Below are 27,113 nucleotides of genomic sequence, written 5' to 3' on the forward strand. Positions count from 1 at the left end.
CTCGAGCTAGATCTTAGAGGTTTCCCGCTATTAAAGGCTAGTGTACGAGTAATAGCCGATTTATTACTATAAGAGAAGGGTCTTAAGCCCGCTAGTCTTAATTAGATAGACAGGTTTATTAGGCGGTATCGTAAGCTAAAGGTTCGTATAACACGTAGATACGATCGTTAGCGAGTACTAATAGAAGATCTAGACGTTATCGAGAAGTAGTTCTTACTTATACGTAATATAAAGGAGAAGTATAGTATCCTTAACTAGGACACCTATAACTTCGACGAGAGAGAGTTTATAATAGGTATTATTACGTCTTAGAGCGTCGTTACGGGGTTAGAAAGGCGTAGTAGAAAGAGGAAGGTCGTTAAATAGGGCAATAGAGAGGGAGTAGAGAGATAGCGTATTAGATAGCTCTTATATAAAGCGAGATTAGTAAGCTACGTAAGTCTAACGAGGCTATTATATAGCGGAAAGCACGAAAGCGCAAGTATATTCAGTCTAGAGGGTCTCTAACCTTCGATAAGGCGTCGTAATTAATACCTCTAGAGGATACTAGGAGGTAGGAAGTAAGTAGAGAGTCGCTAGATAGTATTCGGCTAGTACTAAGGCTACGACGCTATAAGCGATATAGTAAGTCGGGGTATAACGTACGTACCTATTAAGTAGACTTACTAGATAGCGAAGAATCTAAAGAGGAATTGTCCTCCTAGTAACGATTCTATAGGATATCGTCGTATTAAGTATTACGGGTCTAGGCTGCTCTCGGTAGGTAAAAGGGTGTCGTAGCTAAGTAATCGAATAAGTTCTACGGAGAAGAGAAGTTCTAGCTAAGGCGCGTATCGAAGATAAGCGCGACGTTCGCCGAGCCGAGGCGTTACGTTATATTTATAAAGTCACGTGACCCGTAGGCCGTAGGCCGTAGGCCGTAGGGCTATACCGTGACACTACTCCCCTTCTTAAATCGCCTTAAGCGCCTACGAGGCGGTATCTATCAATTCAAAATAAGTAACGCTCTATAGGGTATATCTATCTAACTCTATAATCTAAAACTCCGATATATATAAAGATACGACTATAGACGAGCCTAAGCTACAAGCAAAGCGACGTTACTAGCGGTAGCTAGTCCTAGGCGTAGATCGTAGAAACGAAGTGACTGTTTATTATACCTTAGCACGCCTTAGGTTATATCGTGACTAGTACTTAGCGTCGGCGGTAACGGTCGCGTCGTTATTAGTATCGCTAGTACTATTTGCCGAGTCTATTAGCTCGGTTCTATTAGGCTCTAGTGCTTACTATCCGCGTAGAGGTCCTAGAGCGCGAGGGTTCTTATAACAGTAGTCTGCTATAAGTTCGTCTATAGTGCCTTTTAAGTTAATATAAGGTTCTTTAGTATATAACCTATCTACCTATTTAATAGTATAGCTAACACTCTTCTTTACTTTTCTAGTCTAGCGACTATCTACTACTACTACGGCATCGTACTATTCCTTAACTTCGCTATCGACTTCGGTAAGCGTAGGTTCGTACGTCTATAAAGGGAACGGGTCTTCGGCGGATAGTCGTAGTAGGTCGGTATAGAATACGTAGTATATTCTTATACTCGTAGGTAGGTCGAGTTCGTAGACATCGGTCGCTACTTTCTTCGTGATCGTGAAGGGGCCTACGTTCTTATAATTAAGCTTCTTCGCTAGTCGTTTAGTACGAATATTACGTAAATTGCGCCAAACCTTATCTCCTACCTTATAAGACCGCGTAGGTCTCCGGCTATATTTCTAATAGTCGGCTTTAAGCTATGCTTATATATACTTAAGCTAGTTAATACAATATATGTATACACGGCTTATATAAGTTGTAAAAGCGTCTACATCTTATTAGCTAATTTTCTACGTAGCTAGTAGTACGTCCGTACGGGTAGGTCTACTAAGAACTTCTATTCTTAGGTTTCTTCCTAAGGTTACGAAGAACGGTAACACGCCGGTAGTGCTTTTTATATTGTTTAAAGCAAACTCCGCTATTAGTAGCTAGTCGTACTAGTTGTCTTAGGCGTAATTAATATATATACGTAGGTACTACTCTATAACTTAGTTTGTACGTTCGGACTAACTATCGGTCTAAGGGTACTATGCCGTCGACATCTTATACTTAATGCCTAGGCGTTCGTAAAGTGTCTTCTAGAAGCGACTCACCTACTACGAGCCGCGGTCTAAGTAGATAGAGCGGAACAGGCCTTAATCCTTAATAACGTAGCGGATAATTATATCTATAGCTGTCTCGGGCTCTATGTCGACGACTAGTATAAGGTACTTGCGCTTTATAAGACGATATGTTAAGGTAAGGATGTTGTTATACTTGACGCCCTCCGGGCTATAGCTATTAAGAAGTGCTATAATATAGTCTAGGGCCACTTCCTCGAATATATAGTTAGGTATTAGGATTTGCTTAAGGTTGCCCTAGTACGCATTATAGAAAGCCTTAGTTCTAGTATATATATAACAGTTCTTTACATATCGTACGATATAAGCCTATATACTAGGCCAATAGTACGTACGAGTTATTAGCTCGTATATCTTCTCGCGCCCCGGGTAGCCGGCTATAGGGGCATTATAATAAGCGGCTATAAGTTCTTCGCGGATGTTACTACTATTAGGTACGTAGAGGCGGCCTTAAATATAAATCAGGTCGTGCTCTAGTTCGTACTCGCTAAGATTAATATACGTGTTCAATTTCTACGGTAGCCGACTATCGCTAGCTTATAGGCCTTTCTTAATTACTACTACGAGCTCGTCCTAATCGTAGGCGTTCTAGATCTCTTCCTTAATAGACGCCTCGTTCGTGTTAAGCACGGTAAGCGCGAGCTAATATTAGTCGCGAGCGTTCGTGTACGTTATTATTACTAATACTCTAAGAGACTCCTATACTTTAGGGGCGAGGTTACGTTCCTTTAAGACCGTTTATTGTCTATTCTTGATATCGTCTATTACGTCTATATCCTAAGTACGGCGTGTTAGGGCATTAGGCTTACCGCCTAGCTTACCTAGTCGGTATTCGATCTAGAAATCGAACCCGGACAAGAATTTACTCTATCGTGCTTATCGGCAATGTAGCTACTTAGTAGTTATAAAGTATTATAGACCGCGGTGATTAGACAATACCCTAGTCTTACTACCTATTAGCTCTAGCCGCTATTCCTTAAAAGCTCGAACGATAGCTATAAGCTCCTTATTATAGATCTTATAGTTATACTCGGCTAGATCTATCTTCTACGAATAGTATATAACTAGGTAAAGCTGTCCGTCTTCTCCGATCTATAAAAGAACGCTACCGGTATATCTATTAGAGGCGTCGTATTCGATAACGTAAGGCTTACTTAGGTCAAAGTACTATAGTACTAGTTGCTTCGTAAACTCCGCCTTAAGCCTATCAAAAGCTTACTAGCACTCTAGTGTCTAGTTCTAAGTATATTTCGTAGGTCGCTTTGACTTGTCCTTACTACCGACCCCCTTCGTAAGAGTAGTTATAGGTAGTACGATGTTCGAGAAGCCTTCTACGAACCTTCGATAGAAGTTCGCGAGGCCGAGGAAGGAAAGGACGTCCTTTACGCTTCTAGGTGTCTCCTACTCGAGGATCGTCTTGATCTTCTTTAGGTCTATCTTAATACCTTCGGTAGTAATGATTAGACTAAGGTACTTGACTTCCTTCTAGAAAAACTTACTCTTTGCGATGTCTAATAGTAGTTTAGTATCGATAAAGCAGTCTAGTACCTTAAGTATATATTCTATATACTCCTCTCTTATACTACTAAAGACGATCGTATTATCAAGGTATACGGTAACGAAGTCGTTAAGGTAAGGCCTTAGGGCTTTATTAATATAGGCCTAGAAGACGCTAGGAGCGTTATATAATCCGAAGGGCACTACTAGGTACTTAAAGGTCCTATACCGTAAGGTGAATATAGTCTTCTATTCGTCGTCTACTCGGATACGTAGTTTATTAAAGGTAGTAACGACATCGAGCACGGTAAAGTATTAGTACCCGCTTATTCGCTATAGTGTCTCTCGAACCTACGGGATAGGGTATCGGTTCTTAATCGTAATAGCGTTGACTGCTCTATAGTCTACGTAGATGCGTAGTCTAATACCTAGCTTTCTAATAATGATGACTAGCGATATAATACGTAAGGTGCTTTCTCTAATTTTGCCTTGCGTCTTTAAGTCGTCGATATACTTCTTTACGACTTCGAGCTCCTATAGGCTTATTAGATATAGTCGAGCGAAAGGTAGCTTAGCACCTAGGTCAAAGTCGATAGCAAGGTCGTCTCCTTTACGGTAAGGAGGTAAGGTATCGTCTCCTATACGTAGAACGAAGGCCTTACGTCGCGACTTGAATTTACGCGGAAGCGATATATCTAGGTCCACTTCGTCTTTACCTTTTATATATTATTGGAAGTCGGACGCTACTATAGCGCTAAGCTATACACTAACTTCTTCTATAGCCTCCTCCTTAGTTATAGGTAGCGCGTCGTCATTCTGCTCCTAAATTAGGTAGCCTTCTTATAGTTATTAGCCCTCTTTAAGCTAATCTTCTAGATATTCTACGGCCTCCGTAGCACTTATAGACGAGATGTTAATACCTATAATTGCCGCTACGTCTATCCGATCGGTACGCTATTACTACCGAGCTTGTGCTTATTTTTCTAGTTAATAGCGTACCGTCGTTAGTATTCTTTCGTAATAGTCTCCGTAGTAAGACGTGAACGTAACGGTGTTCGTCTAGTTCCCGAAGTCTAGTAGGTGTTTCTATACCTACGGTATACTAAGAATAAAGTTATACTTAATGCCGGTAATAAAGCAGTTCAATTCTTCGACGTGACCGTTTAGGTCTAGAGTCCCTTTTACGTACTCCGTAGCTTCGTTCTTCTTAGACGGGTCTACTATACCGATTCTAAATAGAGTAGGCAGCTTTGTCCGATTATAATCCTTTATAAACTTCGTGCTACAAAAGATCGACTATACGCCTAGATCTACTAGGTATCTAGTAGGCTTGCCTTTAACGGTGCCGTATATAGATAGATAGATATTTCATTAAGCTGTTGTAGTGCCCTTTGGCCTATATAGCTATGCTATCTTGTTTTTTGTATATATAGAGGGGAAACCGTGTTAGTGAAAACCCCTCCTCCTTCCCGCCTGTCTTTTCCTCCTCGTTGTCGTCTTAAATTTCCCTTGTTAGGGGTACGCTAGTGTCATAGGCCTGCCCTAATAACTACCCTATCTACAACCCCCCTCGCTTCCGCCTCTTGTCTATCCACTCCTCCGTCTCGCTCGCGAGGCTAAACTACTAGAGGTATCCCTACTATAGTATCTACCGAGAGATTCGGCGAATGTTGCCTTTGTCCCTAATAATTGACTTATAGTCTCTCCTTCCCGCTTAGTGCCTCCAATTTCCCCTACCTCTCGCCTACTACGGGCATCGTAGTAGCATATATTCTAGGTTTTACGATAGGTAGCCACACTAGTAGGCTAGGCTATAGATGTCTAGTGCGCGTCTCCTGAATAGGTAGGCCCTTAATCTAATATGTTCGGACCTAATTTGGATCGCTATGCTTGCTTCGGCCCTTATCAGGTCCCTATATAGCTAGTAATTATGTCTCTAGAAGGCTCGGAGCGCTATCGGGCCTGTTGTCTTAGGGGGCTTCCTTTTCTAGTCCTGCTCCTATAGGTAGCTCGCTATCTATTCCGCTAGGTTTTGGGTCTTAGCCTTACTCCCGCCGGCCTGGCGAGTCCTACGCTCCTCCTCCTTTCGTGCTAGCTATTCGGTGCTTATCTATACGGCCGTAAAGGTAGTAAGGTCATCCTCTTTTTAGCTTGTCCTATATCCTGCCCCTCTCCGGTAGCGGCTTTCTATCTTATTCTTTACCTCCTAGATCGTAGTTTGTGCTAGGTAACCTGTCGTCTTTACCGCGTATTAAATTCTTATTCCCCGGATATACTGGCCGATTAGTAGTATTCCTGTCTCCATTTCTACCGTGCTTATTAACGTTGTCTTATATACGCCTAGTACCCTACGTAGGTTCCCTACCTATGTCCTATTTAGGGGTTGCTCTATCCGTTTCGGGATCGGCTTGCCTACGCCTCCTGTTCCCTAAATCTATACCCCGTATAACATAGCTGGTCTAACGATCGCCTTATATATTACTCTTACCTTGTCGAATGTTGCTCCCTATATAGATGCCGTAAGCCTCTTTATCGAGGCTTTATTAACTTGCGCTCGACTCTAGGCTTTCTTAATCTATACATTCTAGCTTAGCTTTAGGTCGAGCCAGATCCCTAGTACTCGTAGCTCCGCTAATAGCTTGGTCTCGTAGCCTTAGATTCTTACCGCCGCCTTTATATTATAGTATGTTCTCGCTTTACTAAAGTATATAAGTTAGTACTTTTTAGGGGCGAACCGGGCACTATGCTTCTTTGCCTACTCCTCGCATTTCTTATGCCTATCTTCAAGGAGGCGACAGTTCTCTTCTATCGAGTCTGACTAGGCTAGGATGTTTATATCGTCTACGAACCCCGATACTAAGGTTTACGGAGAGGTGAGTAGGGGGATTAGATCCGACATAAATATTAGAAACAGGATAGGGGAGAGAGTAGATCCCTAAGGTATTCTAGTCTCTGCCTTTACCGGGTCGGACGTGTACCTTCCTAGGACTAGGTATGTCGTCCGTTCCTAGAGAAAGGAGAAGACGAACGACGTTGCTAACTAGGGGATGCCTTTCTACTATAGGATATGTATTAGCCTTTAGTATAAGACGTTATCGAAGGCCCCTACGATGTCGAGGGATAGTAAGGACGCCGCTCGGTTCCTGCCGTAGTGCTAGAGGGTCTGAATTTGCTCCGTAATTAGCTCTATTACTGTTAGTATCGATCGCTAGCTTCTTCTCCCTATCTATGTTACTAGGAGTACGTAGTTGTCCTCGGCAAGCTACGTAAGTCTCTAGGCTACTATCTTTTCTAGGACCTTCCCTATCGTATTTAGAAGTACTATTGGTCTGTACGACTTAGGCTAAGTATAGTCTTCCTTCTATAGCTTACGTAGCACTACTGTCATAGACTCTCTATACGGCTTCGGGTGATACCCTAGCCGTAGGTACGCGGTAAATAGGTTTGTAAGGCTCGGCGCGATCTCTTCTCTATACTCTTTTAGTAGTACGTTTGGTATCCTGTCTAGGCCTAGGGCTTTTCGTCCCTTTAGCTTACTTATGACTCCTATTACTATGTTAGAGCTAACCGCCTAATCTATGTCTAGGGGTTCCGGGTATATACTCGGGTCGATGTCCGTAAGGTCTACCTCTACTTACGTCGAAAAGAAATGGTCGGCTAACGCTTTTGCCTTGCCCCGGGGCGTAGCCTAGGCAATCCCTTCGCGGTCTACGATTAGGGGGAAGTGAGGGGCTTATTGCTCTTTAGGTAGTCGTGCCTATTTAGCAAGTCTCTATATCTATTCCGGGTTTTCTATAACGAGCCCGATCGTCGCTCTCTAGTCCTATAGCTTATCGCGTCTTATCTATGCCTTCTTCTCTTATGTCGCGTAGTAGTATTGCTCCTACGTCTCTTAGGTGTGCTCCTTCGTCCACTGTCGCCTTGCCCTTCTAGCCTCCCTTACCTTCGTAGAGCATTTAGGGGTCTAGAAGGCCTTCTACTACGTTAAGGGCCGGAGTAACGGCGTGTATTGTTCCGCTACTTGCTATATAACCGAGGTAATCTGTTCCGCTGCTTGATCTAGCTAAGCTGTCGTCTCGAGTTCTCTATACTATAGTAGGTTCGCTATTAGGAAGCCTCTTATGTCGTCCTAGCGTACCTTCTTCTAGTTACGGCGTAGTTCGTTTGCTAGCTCCTCTATCGCCTTCACCCCTAGCGTCGTTTAGATAGGGATATAGTCTAAGGAGGCTTCTAGCGCGTAGTTCGGTCGGCATTAGACTAGTCTCTCTTCAAGTTCTCGTAATAGAAAGTATAGGTCGATCGTGCTTACACTAGTACGGGCCTTCTACGTCTCTATTCCCTTTAGTATTACTAAGGCCATTCCGTAGCGTACGGTTATATCTAGTAGCTTCCCCCCTAGAAATGCGTACGGGGGAGTGAATTCGAGTCCCTACTATAGGTAGTAGAGGTTGAAGTCGCCGAGGAGTACTTACTTCGTGTCTTAGCTTAGGGTCCGCTCTAGGTAGGCGAGGGTTCCTAGTTCCCTACTCGTCCGACCCCGCGGTAGCGGGTTATAAACGTTATAGATCTAGAAAGGGCCTTGTGTCGTGTCGATCTAGATTGATATTATGTCTCCTAGGTTGCCCTACTACGGTAGTATAACCTTCTACGACTCAAGGTCTATAGTCTTGCTTACGTATATATATGTCCTCGGGATAACGCCTCGTTAGCCCGCGATTACGGTGTAGTATCTCCGGTCATTACAAGTGGCTAGGAGTCCTACGTAGGGGTTGATCTATAGTTCCTATACCGTAATAACGTAGTGCCGTAGCGGGTCTAGCTCTTATAGAAAGTGGCGCTAGACCTTGTCTCTACTTTTGTTTACGTTATACTATACGATAGTAATGTCGTCGTATAGTATTATTCGTTATCCGTAAGGTCCATTTCCGTGCTGACCTACTGTGTCTCCTAAGCCTATATCTCGCTATCCGGCTAGCCCTAGGGCCGCTAGGGCGCCCTAAAGATTCGCATTTGGCCTAGTTCGTTAGTAGCCCGGTTAAGGTGTCGAGGCCTACCGGAAGGTAGATACGTTTGCGGTTAGGTTCCCTTGTTCGTCTCTTCTGCCCTCTTCCTTTTGCTCGGCTCGAAGCCCTTATATACGGTAGGTCCCTCCTACTATCGTTAGGGGTACCTAGCTAGTATAGAGATCCTTGCTTGTCTCGCTCGTTCTTATGCTGCTATTCTAGCCGGGCATTAGCTTGAATACGCTAGGTGCCTTCTACCGTAGTATACGTACCTACTCTCCTTTTTTAGGCATTCCCTTCCCTAGTATAGGCCTACGTAGTAAGGATACCTTAGGGTCTTCTCCCCGCATTTTGAGGCTATATGACCGTACTATTAGCATTAGAAGCATTGTAGTACCCTATAGCTGCTCTAATAGATCTCCGTGTCTATTCTCTCGTAGTTCTAGAATAGCCCATTATCTAATATCTAGTTAGCTTGTTCCGCTGTCTCTATCTAAATAATAAGCGATAAATACGTCTTTTCTCGGTCTACTGTCTTATATAGCTATACCGCCTTCGTTAGTCGTACTCCTAGGGAGGTGTTCTAGTTCTATACTTAGAGGTAGGGAAGGTCTTCGACCTTGAAAGTCCTAGGGACCCCGTAGGCGATAACGGTATACTGTTAGTAGGAGACTCGTACCGACTTCGCGACTTTAGTAGTCCACTCCTTATAGGTCTCTAGCTTTCGTCTATTAGACTCTTATACGGTAAAGAGTCTTACTACGCCTATTGCCTCTACCCTCGCCCTAACTACCTCCTTTTGGCCGATTCTGTCGACAATCTCCTTGCTTATTAGGGCTACGATTTCTTGTTTCTCCGCCGGATTAGTAATGTATAGGCGTACCGCCTTACTTGCCTTCGGAGGGGGTTAATTCTTGCCTACTACTACTATTGCCTATGTAGTTAGTTTCTAGGCTACCTTCTATATTAATTATTAGATTGTCTTCGGGATTTGGTATAATAGCGCTTTTAGCGCTCCTAGTAGCTATGCTATAGTGTTCTTATATGCCCGGGCTAGGTGTTCGTTATCCCCTAGTAAGTTCTCCGCCTCCGTATATAGGGTCGTCTACGCTATATTGTTTGTCGTTAGCCTCTGCTTTCTATATAGTAGGCCTTGGCTTATGTCCTAGGTTTTTTCTTAGTTTGTTCCCCGGTTTGACTCTTAGTATAGAATGTTCGTAAGGCTATAGCTCTCGTTAGTTGCTATCCTTCGCTATTGCTCGGGGTCGCGCTTCCTAATTAAGTAGTTATCCTCCGTAACTCCGCAATTCTAGGGTCTGCCTTTAGGGGAAGGGGACCTCGGTTTTAGGGTTTTTTTGTATTATAATTACGCCGCCGCTAGCGTAGGCGGGTCGCTACTGCTTGAGTAGATTGCTCGTCTTAATAAGGGCTATCGATTGAATAGTCCTCGTCCTAGTACCCGAGATAGGTCGTTTTTCGTCTATAAACCTATTAAAATGGTGCCGTATATAATAAGACGATTACTACGTAGCGGGATGTCGACTTTGATTACTCCGACCTTTATAGTCTCGATATCTATAACCTTAGGTATATCTACCTCCGAAGTCTACCGCTATAGTAGGTTGACCTTTTTGTTTCGTTACTAGGGTATCGGCGTAGGTTCTAATATCCTTAGCGGGCCTTTGCCTAACAGATATATACTCGGTTCTTCTAACGTAAGGTGCTCGTAGATGTTCTTAGGAGGATCTTTACTAGGCGTAATATTAGCTATAGTAACAATAGCTATACTCTAAACTATACGCCTTAGTCTAGAGTTGCCCCGTTTCCCTATTATTAGGGTTCGAAGTCGATAAGGTTCTAGTCGACCGTAGTAGCTACGTTACCTCTAGTATTACCCTTACGGAACTAGAACTATTCGTAAGATTAGTACTACTAGTTATAGTCCGGGCTCTTATATACGTAGTAGAACGTCTTGTCCTTCTAGTACGCCGCTTTATCCTTTATAAGCTTACGATATGTCAAGCTAGTACGCTTAGCGGCTACTATATCGTACTATTAGTACACCTTCTCGTCTATACGCTCGCTACGCGGCTTACCTATAGGTCCTCGACCGCCGCCGCCGCCGCCGCCTCTAGTACTACCGGAGGAACCTAGTCGCGCGTTGCCTTAGCTACCGGTCTGGCCTCCTCTACTTAGCTTCTTACCGGGTAGTTGCTACTACTAGCGTAGTATATCGTCGAGGTCGATCTCGATATTACGGAGAGTATCTTCTATCTCGGTTAGGCTCCTAAACCGTATACCCGCGATCTTCGCGCGTAGACGTAGAAGAATCTTCTCCTTAAGGTTCTTTATTAGTTCTTCGCGCCCGTCCTTAGTAGTATGCTTCCTAAGGTAGTGCGTATACTCGGAAAACTTCGTATAGAAGAGGTTAAACTTCTTACCCTACTTCTGTTCGAGTTCGTAAAAGGCCTTACGGTAACGACGCTTCTCGAAGTAGTCGCTATACGATAAGTCGAGGATCTCGAGAGCCTTATTCTAATGCTTAATAGTAGGCTTATAAGGTCGAATACGGCCGAGAGCGTTCGTGCCTACTAGGCCGTAGAATATAATATATAATTCGGTATCTAATCGATTAGGTTCTATAAGTAGGTACTCGCTAACCTTCTTACGCTACTTAATATAGCTGACCTTGTCTTCCTTTAGGTCGGCGTAGAAGATAGGTAGGACCTTAATAGGGTTCTTCTAAGATATGTTAATAGACTTTATAGACTACGTACCTAGAGTTAGGGTAGGGGTAAAAGGACGCGCGTATAGATTAGGCGTATTATTAGCGTCGCCGAACCTACCGAGACCCCCTAACATAAACTAGTATAGAGTCGATGTGCGTATATTGCGGATACTATCGTCGTAAGCGGTCTCGAAGTTATTAATACCTATAAATTCGACTTCTTACCTACGCCCGCCTAGCGCGCTAGCCGTACGTTATAGTAGCGTAGTTCCGAGCCCTCGTAGTAGGACTTTCTCTATATACGTATTGACGCGAACACCTAGAGTGTTTCCTACGTCCTTCTTTCGTGAATCTAGGAGGGCGCGTAGCTTAGAGGGCTAGCGAGCTAGTGTCGTTAGTCTCTCCGGCTATTACTATTACTTCTAAAGTGCTTCGAGCTCCTTAATACGCTACTTTAGACTCTCGACTAACCTACGCTAAGTGTTATTATCCTCTTATAGGCTCTCGATTTCTGCTATAGCATCTTCCGTATCGCCGTCCTTAGTCTATACCTCGGCTTCTAGTTCTTAAATTCGCCTATCCTTTTCCTCGTTCTAAACGGTTAGACCTTTAATAATGCCCGCCGCTTCTTCCGAGTCCTCCTTTTCTTACTAAAGGGCTGCCTCGAGGTTGACTTTCTCACCCGTTAGGTTAATAACTCGGTCGCGAGAGTTCTTAAGTAAGGCCTTACTATAAGTATATATCTATATCCTAAAGTCGAGGACATTAAGCTAAGCTTTAGGTCTCTTTTTGACTAACGCCGCCAACTCTTCGTAGATATATAGCTTGAATACTTATAGATCGTATCGGAACTAAGCGCCTTTACTATCTTCTATAGGATCTAGGGGTATAGTATACGACAGGTCGAGCGGCGCGTACTAGCCTCCCTACCTATCTACTCTCGACGATATACCCTATCCTCTATCTTATTAGTAAATGCGCTTACGCCGGTCGTACTTAGTCTTAAGAGTCGTATACGTAATTTCCGTCTTCTACTATTAACCCGCCGTATAATAGATTCGGACCCGGAAACGCTTATCGATCTCTACGCTAAAACAAGATATATTCGAAAGCTCTTATTAAGGCTATTCTAACGATATATAAAGCAGGCTACTACCCCTAGGACTAAGGGAGTTCTACCTCATTTAATCTAGATAGCTTAAAGCTCTCTTCACCCTATTCCTTTAGCTCTACACGCCGCGGAGGTGCCTAGCTATATTAGGTAACTCCTAGGTAATAGTAGCCTAGGCTACGGTACTAACGGCGCCTACGGCCCTATAGGCGAAGCCCCCCTAAGACAACTAGTAATAACTTATAGAGGACGTAAAAAGTATAGAAACTAACGATTAGCTCCCTTACCGGTCTCTATAGGTAATGATCACTTAGCTATATACGGCGCTTATACTATCGTATTACCGAGGGTAATAAGAAATAAGGACGACGTTCTAGTCGATTAGTAAGGCCACCCGGAATTAATACCTCTATAGCTAGGCATCGGTCGCGGTATCGATACTAGGCCCCCGCCTAACGTACGATATAGTTACGATCCGTATTATAGTAAAGGAAGACTAGGCCGAAGTTACGAAGCTATCGAATAAGGAGCTCGCCTAACAAATTAACTAACTAGAGGTAGTCGTAGTGAACTAATAGTCTAACGGTACTCTATAGATCTATACTAGCTCTACTACTACTAGGAGGTACCTAGAGGTATAGCTATAGTAGGCATCTAAGGTTACGGTATTAGCGAAGGTCTTAATAAAACAATTTACGATCCTAGTCTACGACATACCTAAGGAGTTTAACCTAACTAACTAGGGTCACCTACGCGCTCTCTAAGAGAACAACCCGGTTACTCTTAACTCTCTAATCTAGAAGGCGACTTGGCTCTATAGGAAATGGCTAGAAGGCAAGAAGGCCTCGGCGCTAATAGTATAGCTATAAGACGCGAAAGCGGCGGATCTAGCGATAGAATAAGGCCTAGTCTAGCAATATAGCCTTAAGATAGTAGAAAAGCACTCCTTATCCTTTCGTGTCCTCTAATACTTCAAATGCTAATAGTATAGACACTAAACCTACACGTATATAAATAAGTAGGCCTACTCGAACTATATAGGAGACTATATATCTAGGGACTATATATCGACTACGAGACGGTACGCGAACTGTCCGGGGCACTACCTATCGTATAGCGCGGAATACCTATAGCGGAAACTAGCGAAAAACAAGGCAATCACAAACAGAACCGTCGCCCTAAGATTCTACGGCGACCGTAAGGCTAGCCTATACCGGAACTAACTAGCGGCGGTCGGGTATAAGCGCCCTAGGGCCGAGAACGATATAAAGGATACGTAACCTAGGGCGTACGGGAGGCCACGTACTCTACTAGCTACGGCGAGGGAATCTAACTAGGCCCGGCTCCCCTTTAGTATATAGCCGATAGGCGTAGACTAGGACGTATAGGGTAGTAGGACATAGGACGATATAGAGGAAATAATTGTCGATACCGATAACTAGCCTCGATACGCTTAGTATTATCTAGTATAACGTTAACTATAGCAAGGATATAGTCTAGAACCATTTCCTATACGAGGCGGACCCGCGCGTCTACTACGTCCTTATAATCTAGGAGCTATAGATTAACCCGTACTATAAGAGACTAACGACCTATAAGTTACTAGGCTATATAACATACCTACGAGGCGACGGCAGACCCCGTACGTACTTCTATGTTAGTAAGGATATACTAGAATCCGACTAGGAGGTAGTATACTACGTAGACGAGGAAGGCGGGGGCGATATTACCTCCCTCTACGTAGGTAGTACCTAGATACACAACCTATATATATAACCGCTAGCCTCGAGGTCTAGCCGCGACCTAGGGGTCTATAGACACCTAGACAGTGCGCTTAAGAGACAAGGGTACTACATCGTAGTAGGAGACTTCAACATATACTACCCTTCCTAGGAAAGCCTTATATAGCCGTACCCTATAGCCGACGAAGTACTCGACTTAATAGCGAGTAACGTAATTGCCCTTAATACCCCGAAGGACCTAGGTACCTAGAAGAGAGGGGGACTCTAAGGCACGATCGACCTCTCCTAGATCTTAGATAGCTACTACTACACGGTAACCTACTATAGGATCGAACATAAACTCGAGGCGTCGTTAGACTATATACTAGTTAGGACCTCTATTACGATATAGATATAACGTATACTAGCGAGAACCCCTAAGCTAAACTAGGGAAAGGCCTACTAGGCTAACATCTAGGCGTACCTCGATAACTCTAAGAGGCTAGTCCAGATCGCGTAGTAGTAATATAATAGTAAAGACGAGATAGACGAAGTAGTCTAGGGATTAATAGACGAAATAAGAAAAGCGACCTTACTTCACGTTCCGCTTACCTAACTAACGATATAGTCTAAACTATACTAGACGCCGGAGTGTACTACGGTAGTAAGAGAAGCAAGGAGAGCCCGCCGGGTATAGACGAGTAGCTATAGCGAGGAGGCCTAGAACGTATATAGGGAGGTATACTAATAGAAGAAAGCTATAATACGAAGGGAGAAAGCAGTCGGCTAGAGGGCTATAGTAGAAGAAATCGCCGGTAAGCTAGAGAGGATGTAGAAGCTAGCGAAATAGGCCCGATAGGACCCTATATAGGGCCCCTCCTTCTCTATCCTAGCGCTATAATCGCCTAGTAGCCCGGTTAGCGACCCCGAGGCCAAGGCGCGTCTACTAGCTAGCAAGTTCTTCCCGCCCCTAGTCGAGGCTAATCTAAGCGATATGAACAGCTCTACTCCCCTAGCCCCTAGTATCGCGGTCTAATAGGAGGTGTCCGAGGGAGAAGTTGCCGCTATACTAAGGAAGTTACCGGCGAAGAAAGCCCCGGGGCCGGATAGGATCCTAAACGAGCTACTAAAGAAGTGTAGAGATTAACTAGCCCTAGTAGTTATAGCGATCTTTAACGCCTGCCTATAGACCGGGTACTACCCGATAGCTTTTAAATAATCGACGATAGTAGTCCTACGTAAGCCGTAGAAGGAAGACTATACGTAGGTGAAGTCGTACCGCCTAATTACGCTCCTTAATACTCTTAGGAAGGCGCTTAAGAAGCTAGTTATAATGAGACTCTCCGAGGCGGTAGAGGAACACTCCCTACTCCCGGACACCTAGATAGGTACGCGCCTATAGCGATCGACGCTATCCGCGATAGAACTTATTACCTCTTAGGTAAAGGCTATCTAGTATAAGAATAGGGACAAGGTAGCTTCCTTACTTAGCCTAGACATATCGGGAGCCTTCGACTACGTATTATACCCGCGGCTACTCTATATCCTAAGGTCGAAAGGACTCCTTAAGTAGCTTATTAACTTCGTACGGTCCTACCTCTAAAAACGTAGTACGTCGATCCTAGTCGGCTAGTATAAAAGCCTATTTTAAGTAGTCTATACTAGAATCCCGTAAGGCTTAACGCTAGTACCTATTCTGTTCCTCTTTTTTATAGCGACGCTACTCCTAGCCCTAGAATCCTAGAACACCGCTACGAGCGGCTTCGTAGACGATACGAATATTCTAGCGTAGTCTTCCTTAACTAAGGAGAACTATAGGCTACTAGAAGAGAAGTATAAGATCTATAAGGACTAGGCTAGGAGGCACGGGGCTCGGTTTGCCCTAGAAAAGTATAATCTAATATACTTTACGCGCCGGCTACGGTTCTATAATATATAAGCTTCTATCTAGATATAGGGGTATACGACTAACCCGGCAAATTAGCTTAGGATCCTCGGACTATAGGTAGACCCGGCGCTACGGTAGAGGAAGTACGTATAGGCAATATTACGGAAAGCTAAACAGAATATAGTATTATACTAGAGGCTTACTACGTCTATATAGGGGGCGGACTTCCGGTAGTCACGACTTCTATATACGGCTATTATACGGCCAGTCCTTACCTATAGTAGCTAAGTATAGTCCTTAGGCGAGAGGGCCTACCTATTAAAGGGACTCGTCGCGCCGCTAGCGAAGATCTAAAACTAATGCCTAAGGAAGGTTACCGGGGTATATAAGTCGATACTAATAAGGATACTTAAGTACGAGACCGCTATACCGCCGATCGACCTATATATCTAGGGACTACGGACCTCCTACCTAGGTAAGTCGGTATAGTACCTAGTATAGAAGGTCATCGCTAGTATAGTCGTAAGGGCCCGCGAATTAGTACTAGCGTATAAGGGTATTCGACCCGGAAACGAGCCGAACTACCGGGTAAGGAACAAATAGCTAGTAATACGATAGGAAGGTAAGAAATAGTTTATAGAGCAACTATAGAAAGAGAGGTAGAACAACTAGGTTATAGGGTATAGTAGACGCCTTTAGCTAGCGGGACAACCTAAGGAATAGTTAGCTACGAAATCCGTAGTTAAGCACCCCCCGAAGCTTATCTACTACCGCCTTACGAGGGTATAGAGTAGTATTATAACTTAACTACGAAGCGAACATATCGGCCTCTAGGGGTACCTATTATAGAGGAAGGTTCTAGAATATACAAATACTAGCTACTCCTACGGCTATTACTCCTAGAATATACGGTACGTACTCCTCGTCTATCCGAGGTAGTCGCTAGGAAGGGGGGAGTAGATAGTAAAGGCGAGGAACCGGACGATTAGGGCACTTCTTAATAACGTTAAGGACCTACGTCGTATTACGAACTAGATACTAGAGAAGGGCTAGCTAGAATAGTACCGCCTAGTAGGAGTAGTATAGGAAGAGAGAATACGGCGTAGCGCGACGAGACTAGCTAGGAGCGGGGGCTAACGGGGTAGTAATATAGACTACGTACGTTTAGAGGGAAAGCTAAACTAGATAAGGAGTAGTCGGGGGCGGGAAGGGTTTTTACCTATTCGGGTTTCCCTTTATATATAACAATAGATATATACCTATATAGGCCGGATAGGGTCCTAGAATAGGGGAATAACAAATCTATCTATCTATTAACCCGCCGTCGCTTATTATATCTAGTAGGTCTGATCTTAGCTATCGACTATAGTCTGACTTCTATTATTCTATTAGGTCTACTACGGTTACGGTTCGTAATTATCGGTAGCTATAGTCGCGGCTATCTCGAATCCTCGACGGTTCGGCAGATATTAATATTAATCCTACGTGTCTCGACGAACTCCTACGAAAGTGTCTACGACTGACTATGTCGTATCCTCCTCTTCTATACACTTCCTACGTGTATAGGACACCCGATTATACTACTATAATCCGCCTCGAACTCGGGGTCTTATTCGCTAACTCCTACTAAAGTATCGTAAACCGGTCGGTAATGTCGCCGATAATACGCGTACTTACTATAGAGGGATTTAGAGTAGTAGAACTTAATGTTACGGGTCTAGGCTACTCTTAGTAGGTAAAAGGGTGTCGTAGCTAAGTAATCGAATAAGTTCTACGGAGAAGAGAAGTTCTAGCTAAGGCGCGTATCGAAGATAAGCGCGACGTTCGCCGAGCCGAGGCGTTACGTCATGTTCATAGAGTCACGTGACCCGTAGGCCGTAGGCCGTAGGGCTATACCGTGACATTAAGATACCGTCGTAACTAAAGTAGAAGTAGTATAGTTCTTAGTAAAAGTAGTCCGCTCGGTAGTATAGCCCGCTCGGTAGTATAGCCCGCTCGGTAGTAAAGCACGTTAATACCTTCTAATCTTACTTAGTTCTTATACGTAGATATATACCTTTCTAAGGCTTCTATACGTTATTAATCTACGGCTATAGAGTACGGTATTAAATAGGCGATAAGGTAAGTAATTCTTCTTTTATTAAGCCTATTAAGTCTAGGCTACGTCTTCTACCTACTATAGTACTATCCGGTAGTACCTACTTCTAAGGCTTTAGTAGATTAAATAATATAGAGCGCTATTTAATAATCTCGTCCGGAAAGTCGTTTATAGAAGCTATTAGATTACAGTATTAGAATAAGCCGGACTAAGGTATTTAGAAAGAGCTAGAAAGTAAGGTAAATATAAAAGAATACTCTCTAAGGGCCTATAGAGTAATAATAAATTAGAACGATAATATAGTAGGTGTAAGACACCTTAATAAAGTTAAGAATACATTAATAACCGGTAAGCTAATAAACGAGATCGACAGGCTTAGCAATACCGCAGCGCAGCACACAGACCTCGATATTGAGTTTATACTAAGAACCTCTGACGACTACGACATACTAAGACGAACTCCTGATCCTAGCTTGGCCTTGCGTCGGGTCTGGGCACGATCAGCGCAACAGGATTGCAGGGTCCTCACGCGTCATACGGACCAAAGCGCCCACCTCCACCAAAAAACAACACCACATCTTCAATCGTGTTTTCTTTATCCAACATCAGGCCCATTGCAACCAGCAAATTTATATACGTATCTGGATACATCACTGAGCAAATTGTCGTGCTTAGATTGGCTATCTGTGGTGTTGTTGTCGCATGCCACCGTCGCAAACTTTTCACCTGTTTCTTGGATTGGAGAAGCTACTGTAAGATGACCAAACACCTTTCAACACCTCAAAAGAATCAGATAGTAGGAGCCTATCACTACTGCAGACTTAAGGGCATCAAGTGCTCGCAAAGAGACCTTCTTAAGACCTTCAAACCGCTCTTCGCACCCACAAGGCATCAGGTGCGCAATGCTCTGGACACTGCAGGCTCAAGACAGCCATATCACCTTCCAGAACCTCCACCTTCCGGACCAGATCAGCTCTTATCCAAGGAGGATTTGGACCGGTGTGAACGGCTGCTTGAGAACTACCACAGCAGGGGTCAGAAGAACGCGGTAGATACACATTGTGACTATAGACGCAGCAGAACGAAGAACAAGGTGGTGTGGATGTGAATAGAGAGATAGAACAACACCTTCAGAAATGAACATAATCCCACCAGTTGTATTGGGCGGTTTGGTCAGTGTGGAGCGTGGTCCTGTAGCATCCCAGTCTCTCACAGACGCCGGATGATGACGATCGCAGCAACACCCGAGCGTTGATCGTGTTGGATGTCCACTCCAAGCCTGCCTCAGCCAGTCGCAGACGACGAATGCGTTTTCGCGACGTTGGCGAGAGAGCGATCGACTGGCCGCGCTTGCAGTCGCGCGTGGCCATGCACCGATGCACCCACGCAATGGCCCGCTGGTAGTAGCAGTTCCATGCGGAGACGCAGTGCTACAGCATGAGGCAGATTCGGGATAGGAAGGACGAGCGTGCACAGCCATTTGGCTCATTGTTGGGCAGATGAGTGGCGTGAGAGCAGCCACGCGATTGACGTGACAGAGTTGCACAGCTGGTGAGACGGGGCGGCTGCTTGGGGATAATGTAGTAGAGTAGGTAGAGCGTAGCTGGCACGGCCGCACGGCTGGGTCTGGGCTGCTCTCGTTGCTGTCTGGCGTTTCATTTCTACGTTTGGGCTAGTTTTAGCGTGTAGGTTTACCTGCTGTAGCGTGTCCGACTGCACGCGCAGTACCTACTATTGGCCACTGCCGTGAGGTTCACTGGGGGCACTGCTAGAGAGCGTGCGTCCATGCGTTCTGCGACGACGACAAGCCTTTCCGCCCACCACGCCCATCGCATCACATCGCCCGCCAGCCTCCAGGACCGCCGCACCCCATCGACACACCACCACCGGGGCACTCTGCGGGCAGTGCCAATGCTGTACAGGGGGTCGTGAGAGCGAGCTGCCGTGTACCTCGCGTGTGCATGTTGGAGCTGCTTATACCGGGCACAGCGAGAGAGTGTTTGAAGGATCACGACTGCGCATTTCTATTCGCGACGCGGCTCTACACCACACCGCGCGCACGCAGGTACTTGGTCGCTAGTGGGATCCCAGCTTGCATCTTCTCCCTTCATATGCCCGTCCGAGCCGACTCGCCGCAGGGCTGAGCAGAGTATCCTATACCGATCGCGCAATGGCTGCCACCATGGACAGTCCCAACACCACCTACCCCGAGTCGCCGATGGACCAGGAGGACGTCGTGTATCCCTGCAAAGGCTGCGGAGAGGTGAGGACAGCAGCACGACGCGACACCGCGACATGTGGTGCCGAGGTGCTAACGGAGTGCATGTAGATACTCGAAGAGGGCAAGGCATTCGAACTGGGTATGTATAGAGGCAGCTCGTCCTGCAATAGATGCACACCATACTAACGACACTGCTCCAGCCGGCAACCGGTGGCATATCGACTGCTTTCGATGCAACACTTGCGACACTCTCCTCGACTCCGATGCGAACCTGCTCCTACTCGGCGACGGCTCTCTCATATGCAACAACTGCACCTACAGCTGCAGTGCCTGCCACAACAAGATTGAGGATCTGGCCATCTTGACCGGTGACCAAGCATTCTGTTCTGGCTGTTTCAGATGTCGCAACTGCAAGAGGAAGATCGAGAATCTGCGCTACGCGAGGACATCGCAGGGCATCTTCTGCATGAGCTGCCATGAAAGCTTGATGGCAAGGCGGCGCAAGAAAGCGCGAACACCAAAGACCACTTCTGGTGCCACGCCTGGGATCGAAAAGGCACTGCCATCGCTGCCACCGGGCGTCGTCCCAGACAGTGCTTTCACGCCGGAAGATGAGACACCGCCCGTCACTTATTCAGAAACTGCCACAAAATCGCAATCGCGACTGTCGAGGGATCGTCAGCTCGGCTCGCGCAACGAAGGCACTTCTACAATACGAGACGTTTCGCCGCTTTCTGACGATCCGCGCAGAGGTGCGCTCAATCACATCCATGAACAGCAGCGTGACATTACAACTAACACGATTCTAGATGGCCCCATCCTGCCAGCTAGCACATACAACAACAGCAGCAGCAGATACACAACGGCTGGAAGCTTGCAGGACGACGACGACGACGAAACTGGTGGAGATATACCTATGGTGCTTGATAACACGCCCATAGCTTCTCCGCTGGTCCCGAGCCAGGCTCCTCCAGTACAGAGAAAGCCCGTGTCTCGGCCCCAAGAACTATCGCCGCCGGTACAGAAAGAGAATCAGCCTCCTCGCGACTACTTTGGTACGAACGGCAGAATATCCGCTAAGCCCGCTCCACGAGACCAGCTATCAAGAGATGCTTTGCGGGAGGACGCTCGTTCGCGATCTGTCTCTACTGAACGCGAACAAGATCGCAATGCTGCACAGGCCAGACCGAGCCCGCACATACTGTCTCAGGATAAGGGTCGTGCGAGAAAGCGCGACACTTCTGGCGGCAACACTCCAGTCAACGGTTCAGCGGCAGCGTCGCCTATCATGCCCAGCACGCAAGATAGAGGAGCAATAAAACAGAAGGCGCCTCCGTTGTCCACAGATGCGCAGACATTGAGCCAGGATACGTTCAGACTGCAAGACGTCCCCCGGACAGCAAAGGCAAGATCACGGGCCAACTCCAGGCAAGGCGCTGTGTCTCCGCAGGTTGTCTCTTCAATCGACAGGCACAGTAGGGAAGATCACACGCACAAGCCAGTGTCTCCAGTCTCTGTGGGCTCCCAGAATTCTGGCATTAATCCCTTCGACGATCCCAAGCGCATGAGAGCATTGCAGCCCTCCGGTGAAACGCCTGTGCCTCCAAGGAATGCGGATCGAATGCTGCCTTTGAGAGGTGACTCGCTTGCTGCCGCCGCTGCACATAGGTCCAAGACTTCTACGCCTGATCCTCCTACGCCGACGGCAGTCTCGAGCTCGACGCACATCAATTCCCGACAGTCGTCGCAGACCTCAAGCCATGAACGGAACCAGTCGTCATCTTCAGTACCTTCCACGTTTACGGATGCGCAGAGCACATTGTCGCGTGATAACAGCAGCCGATCCAAGGTTGAGCAGCCTGCCGTACGAAGCAGTCTCGATGCAGTCGTTCCACCACCACGTGCGGCCTCTCGTCCCACCGCCCCCAGCAAATCTGTCGCCAACGACGACTTCATTGCACCACGACACGCGCCGCCGCCGCCTGTTGGACACACCAGAAATAACGACTCCGTTAGCACAATGCACAGCATCGACAATCGGCCTTCTATCGATGGACAACTATCCCCAGCTTTGCACAGTGCCGGACTTCCGAAGTACAGTCTCGATGGCGGATTCTCAATGGATGATGACCTTGGTCGTATTCTGCGTGGCGAACAAGCGCAAGATAGAAATGGTCCTGCATCCCCATCTGTCCTGCGACGAGTTTCGAATGCAGTGAAACACGGCAGAAGTTTCAGCGACCGAGCAGTGCCGGGAGGCAGATCGCCGAGGAATGGATCGCTAGATATCAGCTTTCCTGCGCATACACCGCTGATAACCTCTCCGACCGGGGCCGATGGATTGGACACTTTGCGGTCTTCACTACGGCGTGCGCAAGTGCACATTGCGGAGCTCGAGGCTGAAAAAGTCAGCCTACAGGAGAAGCTCGATGGCTCGACTGACATGAAAGCTGTTAACACCGAGCTTCGTGAGAAACGATCCACAATGGCATTCCTGGATACGCAACGCGAAATGGTTGTGCGGGAGCTCGAAATCATGACGGAGCATCTGAGCAAGGCCAAGGACACAAGTCAGCCGATCGACCTTGGATCCCTCAAGACCATAATCTTAAGGGACTTTGCCGAATCTTTACAGAAGCTAAAGGATAACATGGGAGCACAAATCGAAGACCTCATGCACAAGCGAAACGAACTGACTGACGAGATCGGGAATCTCATCCAAATGAAGGACAAGGGATTCCAAGAGTACGAGTCTTTGTCGTCGAAGAATTCTCAGCTTCTCCAGCATAATAACGAGCTGATCCGCAGCATCCAGGGGATGTATCAGGACAACAGGCAGCCGAACGGAGCATTGGGAGGCGCGAATGGCCTGGGCATTTACAATCCGGGAGCAAAACTGGACACAACAGGCCCGACCGAAGTACGCAACCTCAATATCGTGAACACTGATTCGAACATGCCCACTTTACTTCACGATCCGGAGTCAGAACCAGCAACTATGCTTACGCAACCGCAAGTTGTAAACATCCGCAAAGGCGGCAAACCAACCAAGTTCAACTGGAGACGAGGTGGCGAGAAGGTTGCCGGCAAAGTGACGAAAGGATTGAAGGGTGCGCTCGGTGGCGACAGAGCTCCAAGCAATCAAGGCCAGTACGCAATTGGCCATCCTTACGACTCCAGACAGGCGGTGGGTGGCAGTGATGTCAGCAGCGTCGCCAGTAAAGCACTCAGCGATGAGAGCAAAGCTGCTGGGTACGGGTTCTTCGGCCAGAAGAATGGAGGAGTAAAGCAAGGCACCGGCTTTGGCCACCTAAAGAACAACAGCAGCACCAACCTCGTCGATTCTTCAGATGGATCAGGTAAGCCAAGTACGACGTCTTGGTGTCCATGTCACATGCTAACGGTAACAGTACTTTTCGGCTCTGAGCTCAGCGCTCGGTGCGAGTTCGAGGGAAGTATGATTCCCAACATTGTAATGCGCTGCATTGCCGAAGTTGAAAAACGTGGCATGGATATAGAAGGCATATACCGCAAGTCTGGAGGTGCCGGCCAGGTGAAGACAGTCCAGCAAGGTTTCGAGAAGGACGACCAATTCGACATTTCCGACGAGGACCTGGACATCCATGCCATCACTAGCGCGATGAAGCAGTACTTCCGCAAGCTACCAACGCCACTCATTGTCTACGAGTCGTACGAAGCCTTGCTTGAAGCTGGCCAATTCCAGGACAAGGAGAAACGTGCCAACGCACTGCGGCAGGCGGTCAACGAATTGCCAGATGCTCATCGTGACTGCCTTCAGTACCTCGTTGGGCATCTGGCTCGTGTTATGGCGCACGAGTCTCACAATCTCATGACACCACTCAACCTTGCCGTTGTATTTGCTCCAACGATCATGCGACCGCTCTCGATTGAGCGGGAGATGAGCGACATGCAGATCCAGCGTCATGCAGTGCAGGCACTACTCGAGAACCACAAAGTGATATTCTCAAACGATGACTAGGCGCACATCTTACCGACTTTCGACACAAATTCAATTCTTCCAATTGGAAATGGCCCACTCGCGGCATAGGGACAGGCTCTTTATGATCGCGGCTTGGCAGGCGCGGCGTTCTGGCGCGATATATCTAAGGCTCGTAGAGCTGTTCTCCTCTTTCCGTCTAACGGGAAGGGCTAATGCTTGGGTAAGAAGGAAGATATACCATGAGCTGAGCGTTTTCGTGAAGAGGCTTGATGAGCTTGCGAGCTCGCACTTTACAGCGGTTTAGCGGAGATACGTTCTTGGAGAGAGACGCGGAAGAATGTTACGATTATGCAATGCCGATTGGTTAATTAAGACCTGGCAAGTCCTTCTCAGCGAAGTAGAGATTGTTGGAAAGACCAATTGAGACTCTTGTACATAACCTCTGTGTCTTCTCTTGTTCTCACGATCCGCCACAATGTGTATGCGCATCGCACGTGATTGATGAACCCGATAAGGTTTAACAGGGGTGGATGCTATTCTAGGTTACGTTGTAACTTTTGTCGTGCTGTCAATGCCAGTCGGGTGGTGCACCACGTTCCGCGTTTTCTCCCTCCTACACCAAATCTTCGGTGTACAATAGCGGGAGCACATCTGGCGATGTTGTAGCGCTGGTGGACCGCACTGCTTAATGTCAAACAACACTACCGGCGCATCGCAGAGGCCTTCACTCTTTTCCTACATTTCTGGAAGCACCAACACTCCGCGCCGTCGTTCGTCGTCTCTCACCCTACCGAAGCACGATCACAGGCGCGAAGATCGCGATCCATACGAGAAGGTCGGCCGTCACGGCTCATACAGCAAGCAGAAGCAGGAATCCATGTCCGAGAAAGTACCAGCCGCCTGGATGAATCAAGGCACGCGAGCACGGTATATCAAGACCGGCTGCTTGATATTCTTCGTTCTTGCTGTGCTATACTACATCATCCCCGGTGGTCGATACTCCTCAGTGCCTGGCGCAGGCAAGTTCCCCGGTGGAGATGTTGCAAGCGATCCTTCGGTAGCGACCTCGAAATGCACGCGCAGCTATTCCAAGGACAAGCCACTTATACAGTATGCGCTCATGGTGGATGCGGGAAGCACAGGAAGCAGAATTCACGTTTACAAGTTCAACAACTGCGGACCTACACCCGAGCTGGAGGATGAGATCTTCAAGATGACGGAGAAGAGGGAGGGTGGTTCGGGCCTGAGCAGCTACAAGGGAGATGCCGAGGGCGCTGCAAAGAGCTTGGATGTCCTCATGGATGTGGCAGTGAAAAACGTGCCCGACAAGCTGAAGGGCTGCACACCAGTGGCTGTGAAGGCAACGGCAGGTCTGAGGAAGTTGGGCCCAGAGATGAGCGATGCTATTCTCAAGGCTGTTCGGAACCGCTTGGAGACTGTCTACCCATTCCCAGTCGTCAGCGAAGAGAATGGCGGGGTGCAAGTCATGGATGGCAAGGACGAGGGCGTGTACGCATGGATCACGACCAACTACTTGCTGGGCAAGATTGGTGGTCCGGACAAGACACCTACTGCTGCAGTCTTCGATCTCGGAGGTGGTAGCACGCAAATTGTGTTCCAGCCTACCTTCAAAGAGGCTTCAGATGGTGGAATGCCTGAACAACTGGCTCCAGGCGATCACAAATACGATCTCAAGTTTGGCGGTCGCGAGTTCACGCTCTACCAGCACTCCTATCTCGGCTATGGGTTGATGGAAGCACGAAATAATCTTCACAGCGTCATCATCGAAGGTCTGCACGAGAACAATCCACAGTCGAAAACTTGGCTGAGCAAGCCAATCTCGAACCCATGTTTCGGAATCGGCATGAGCAAAGAAGTCGAAGTCAACCTCCGGGAAGGCCATCCGCTTGGTTCAAGTATTACTGTGAACATGACAGGGCCCGCAGTTGGCAGTCCAGCACAGTGTCGCGCACTTGCCGAGAAGACACTCAAGAAGGAAGCAGAGTGCAAACTTGCACCATGTGCTTTCAATGGTGTCCACCAGCCAAGCCTGGAGAAGACATTCTCCAGAGAGGACGTCTACCTCTTCTCCTACTTCTACGACCGAACACGGCCTCTCGGCATGCCAGAGTCATTCACACTACGCGAGCTTAAGGATCTCGCGGCACGCGTGTGTCAAGGCGGCGATGCGTGGAAGGTGTTTGAGTCGGTTCCTGGCGCCCTCGAAGAGCTCGAGGATCGACCAGAGACGTGCCTAGACCTCAATTTCATGATGGCGTTGTTGCATACTGGCTACGAGATGCCTATCGACAGAGAGGTGAAGATCGCGAAGAAGATCAAGGGTAATGAGCTTGGATGGTGTTTGGGTGCTAGTCTGCCTTTGCTTTCTCAAGAATCAGGGTGGTCGTGTAAGGTGCAGAAGGTTCAATGAGGTTAAGGTCGAGGCCTAGCATTGGGAGGCGTTTTGGGGACCTAGCATCGAATCTATAGCTTCTAGGACATATTTTCTCAGTCATCGTGACTACGGGTATGCTGTCAGCCATCACTGTCACCAATTTGACGGACAGCATTTCATATTCTGTGCTGACCCTTGAAACCCAGTCTGGACTTCGGGCCCGCTTTTTTCGTCCGTACCTGCATAAGCATGAGCATGAGCCAGCATGCGCCCAGCAGACAAG

At 47.0% G+C, this 27,113-nt stretch overlaps 2 protein-coding genes across 2 annotated transcripts; both read left to right on the forward strand.

Moving 5' to 3' along the window:
- Window positions 1–20,423: 20,423 nt before the first annotated feature.
- On the forward strand, window positions 20,424–24,474 carry CLAFUR5_02619 (Rho GTPase-activating protein 15; the record flags this gene model as incomplete). Its single annotated transcript, XM_047901767.1, has 4 exons — window positions 20,424–20,516; window positions 20,583–20,613; window positions 20,675–23,833; window positions 23,885–24,474. 4 exons carry the CDS (start codon window positions 20,424–20,426, stop codon window positions 24,472–24,474), a joined length of 3,873 nt encoding a protein of 1,290 aa, XP_047758662.1.
- Window positions 24,475–25,123: 649 nt separating this feature from the next.
- Window positions 25,124–26,866, forward strand: CLAFUR5_02620 (putative guanosine-diphosphatase; the record flags this gene model as incomplete). The annotated part of the gene is made up of 1 exon (XM_047901768.1): window positions 25,124–26,866. The coding sequence occupies one exon, from the start codon at window positions 25,124–25,126 to the stop codon at window positions 26,864–26,866; it is 1,743 nt and encodes a 580-aa protein (XP_047757929.1).
- Window positions 26,867–27,113: the final 247 nt, after the last annotated feature.

This window comes from Fulvia fulva, chromosome 2, assembly GCF_020509005.1.
Source record: "Fulvia fulva chromosome 2, complete sequence".
Taxonomy (NCBI): Eukaryota; Fungi; Ascomycota; class Dothideomycetes; order Mycosphaerellales; family Mycosphaerellaceae; genus Fulvia; species Fulvia fulva.